Source organism: Coenobita brevimanus, chromosome 14 (genome assembly GCF_032717465.1).
Source record: "Coenobita brevimanus isolate Jiangsu-jjx chromosome 14, ASM3271746v2, whole genome shotgun sequence".
NCBI classification, from domain to species: domain Eukaryota; kingdom Metazoa; phylum Arthropoda; class Malacostraca; order Decapoda; family Coenobitidae; genus Coenobita; species Coenobita brevimanus.
Window position 1 is genome coordinate 25,924,198 of NC_136967.1, and position 3,658 is coordinate 25,927,855.

The 3,658-nt window shown below is 43.5% G+C and overlaps 1 protein-coding gene across 1 annotated transcript; it reads right to left on the bottom strand.

The window, feature by feature from the left end:
- Nucleotides 1–2,615: 2,615 nt before the first annotated feature.
- On the bottom strand, nucleotides 2,616–3,353 carry LOC145390217 (gamma-aminobutyric acid receptor subunit delta-like). Its single transcript, XM_080265220.1, has one exon. It carries the CDS (start codon nucleotides 3,351–3,353, stop codon nucleotides 2,616–2,618), a length of 738 nt encoding a protein of 245 aa, XP_080121346.1.
- Between the last annotated feature and the right edge of the window lie 305 nt (nucleotides 3,354–3,658).

The following is a 3,658-nucleotide window of genomic DNA, read 5'->3' on the forward strand; positions in this document are numbered from 1 at the left end:
ATATTCCCTTCAAATTAAAAATTTAAATGAAATGTTAACAACAAGCTGCAGAAGTAAAGAGGATTCATACCCACAGTTGTGGTCCAGGATTGTCACTTGATATGCAAACCTTGTCCTTTTACCCCTCTACATCTTAATAATAATTAAAAATCATAAAAAATCATGGATTCTTTGGAAGAAAATACTAACAGCATATACTGTACATGGTGTGCTCGACCGGTGTTCTTACGACGAGTTCCTGGGTTACTCATACAAGAATACCCATAACTCCTCCTAAAATCGACGAATTGTCTTCTTACTTGGCACAACTGCTCGGAAAGCCTCTTTGAACGTATAGATTTTTTTGTCAGATTTTCGATAATTTTCACATATTTCACCCAGGTATTCCCCTTACATGAAACCTGATACTTACAGACTTCACTGTATGTCAGACATATATCGCATCTAAGAAATCTCTGACACTGAAATTAAAGAAACATGCTGGGAATGAACTGTGGCTTTTCCACCATCGTGGCTCAGAGTGGCCATCAGCTGGTCAGCTGCACGTACCAAGTGATCATGCTGTGCTCGGGAGCTGACACGTTTTTGTTAAGCTTCTGATATAGCTCATGATTTATTTTCCTGTCCGTGTGGCAGCCTTAAGGGAAAATTATTTTAAAACATGGCTCCCAGATTTGATTAGCTAAGAAAGGTCTTTAGGAAGAATGCAACCATTCCGATTGAGAACTTGCACCGAAAATTACCAAGTTTGCAACGCTAGGTTCAATTACGCTTAAATGCTGGAGGAGACCTCTTTCAGTGTTTGCTGTCACTAGGAATCAATTGTAATGAAGTGAAGGAAGCAAGAATCAATCAATCAATCAAGAAGGGGCAAACGCCGCGGGGCACGTAGCATCACTCACCCTCCGACTCCAGCCATGCGGGTCCCTTTGTGCAACACTCCAGGCAGCGACCCTTCCCTCTCAAAGTATCTCTGGACAAGAATAATCGACCTGCTCCAGCCATGATTTACATGGCCTTCCTCTTGGCCTCCTCCACCCTGGGTTAACTCTTTCAGAGATCACCTTGTGAGCAAGATCAGCCTTAGGAAAGCGGACCACGTGCCCATATAGCTGGAGTTGCCGTTGACATATTATGTAGGCAATAGGCCTCGATCAGTCTTACTGACCAGTCACTGATTACGCACCCGGTTTAACCAGCGATATCCCACGATCCTGCAAAGACTCTTAGTACATGCATCAAATTTCATTTAAATCAGTTCAGCAATAACGAAAATACTGAAGCTATCCTGGTGCTCCGGAGTAGCGAATCATACTATATATATATATATATATATATATATATATATATATATATATATATATATATATATATATATATATATATACTGTATATTTATATTTAAAAGAGCTGCATTTTCTGTTGTTTGTTTGCCCTTCAGTCACGCCCAAACCAACGGCCAGAGACCTCCTGACCCAAATATATTCTGAATCAGGGTGACCCACTGATGGTTTCTGGTGGGTAAAAATCCAAATCTGGATCATTTGAGGTCACTGGTAGAGTGTTCGCCTTATTTGTCTGGGCAACGGGGGGTATCCCTACAGCATGGAGACTCACATAACCACTAGTTCGGCCAGACTACATGTGGTTGACCTCCGAGGTCTTTCAAGGTCACTGGTTGGAGGTCATTTGAGGTCACCGGTAATACACGCTCGAATGACTGGACCCAGCAGCCCAATTTTTGGCATGGAGACTCGCGTGGTCTCCAGTTTGGACATAGGCTGTGTGAGGTTAACCTCCAAGGTCTTTTGAGGTCATCAGTCGGAGGTAATTTGAGGTCACCGGTAACAGCAAACAAGTGTGCACAAATACTGTGTTAGTCTGTGAAAGCTGAAATAAAAAGTTCCTGGGTCTCTTATAATCCTTCTTCAAAAGCATAAGAGGTACATGTTCTTTCTGGAGAAGAAAGAAAATTTGAACAAGAATAAATAGGATTAGAGTGTCTGCCTTTTTGGCCCGGCAATGCCGGGTACCCCTGCTAGTTTAACATAAAATGTAATAAAGGAATTTAATCCTCGAACTAGGCAACTGTGGCCATATAGCCCCGCTAGGTTACAGGAACGCGCTACCACTTCCGGCACGGCAATCCCGGGCGGGGCTTGAACTCACGACCCCCACGGCCACGAGCTCGACGCTCTATCTCTGAGCCACAATGCAAAGTAATGATACAGCACCATAATACAGTAATACAGAGCCGGTTGGCTACCATTTACAAGCCAGTTGATACACTTCAACACCAGATATTGCATAGAATCGCCGGTCACCTACCGTCTGTGTGCAGGGTATTGCATGATTTCACCGAATATTGCTTTAATAGAGCCGAACCAACAGCACTGGATATTGCATTGAGCCGGATATTAAAACAGTGGATAATTGAGAGTTTACTGTATTTATTTTCAGATGAAAGCCTTCAACTTTAATGTGTTCAGATAAGCCATAAGATAATAAACGATCATTTGCGTATACTTAAGCAGATTAGAAGCAGTAGATAATGAGTGAAAATTCATAAACTAAGATGAGAAATAACTCCTTAAATTAATCTGTGCGGTTATATTCTATGAGGACGAGATAAGGAACCAAAATCCTATGTTGAAGATGACACAGGCGGTGGGAAGGATAAATAACTTGTAGACAGACAGTATATATAGTGGTCTTGGTTCTGAGGGCCTTGCTGCCTGTTGGGCCAATGAAACTGGCTGGACTTTTAGAGTAGTAACCTTCATCATCTTCTTGGCTTTGTTGACGGCCAGATCAATGAAAATATGAACCATGATGTTAATGAAGAGGATGGCAATGATGAAGAAGAACCAAACGTCGATCATCTTAATGGCGGCCGTGTTGGGAACAGAGTGTGAGAGGTTGACGAAGAGAGTGAAGAGGACGAGCAGTGTGGTGAGTGACATGATGCACCGCACATTCATATCCTCCAGCTTGACAAAGAGGGTCGCCCAGGACACCACCAGCAGCATCGCCGATGGTACGAAGGTGGACAGCAGAATTACCCCTGGACGACGATGCAGTTCAAACTGGAGGCTCAAGAAGTTCTTCCCAGATTTTGGACCAAACTTCACGTTCCTGACACTGAAGAGCGGTAGATCCTCCTGTCCCACATACTTGACCTTTCTATCGACCTCTGAGAAAACTACGCTTCTTTCGTAGTTTCGAGGCAGGCGCAAGTCGAGACTGCACACCTGGACGTCGAAGGGATAGAAGTAGAGGTCGAATTGACAGATGAAGGTGGCCAAGTACCTTTGAGTCAGCAGGATGTCGTTGTCATCCCCAGGGAACGTCATATCTGAAACAGCAAAAATGCCAAACCTATAATTGTGTGTGTGTGTGTGTGTGTGTGTGTGTGTGTGTGTGTGTGTGTGTGTGTGTGTGTTGTGACTGCATCTTCGTTCAATACGTGAGAATGTGTGTGTACCTAAATTTCTCTGTCTCTGTGCATGGGAAAAATGTTTGCGTATGTACCTTCCTGTCAGTGCCTCTCGGTGCACATGAGTATGTGTGTGTGGGGGGGGGGGTATACATGGCGTTTATTTCCCAAATTTCCAAAGAGTACACCCTCTTTCTTATCATTTCTCTCTCAGTTTCCAGT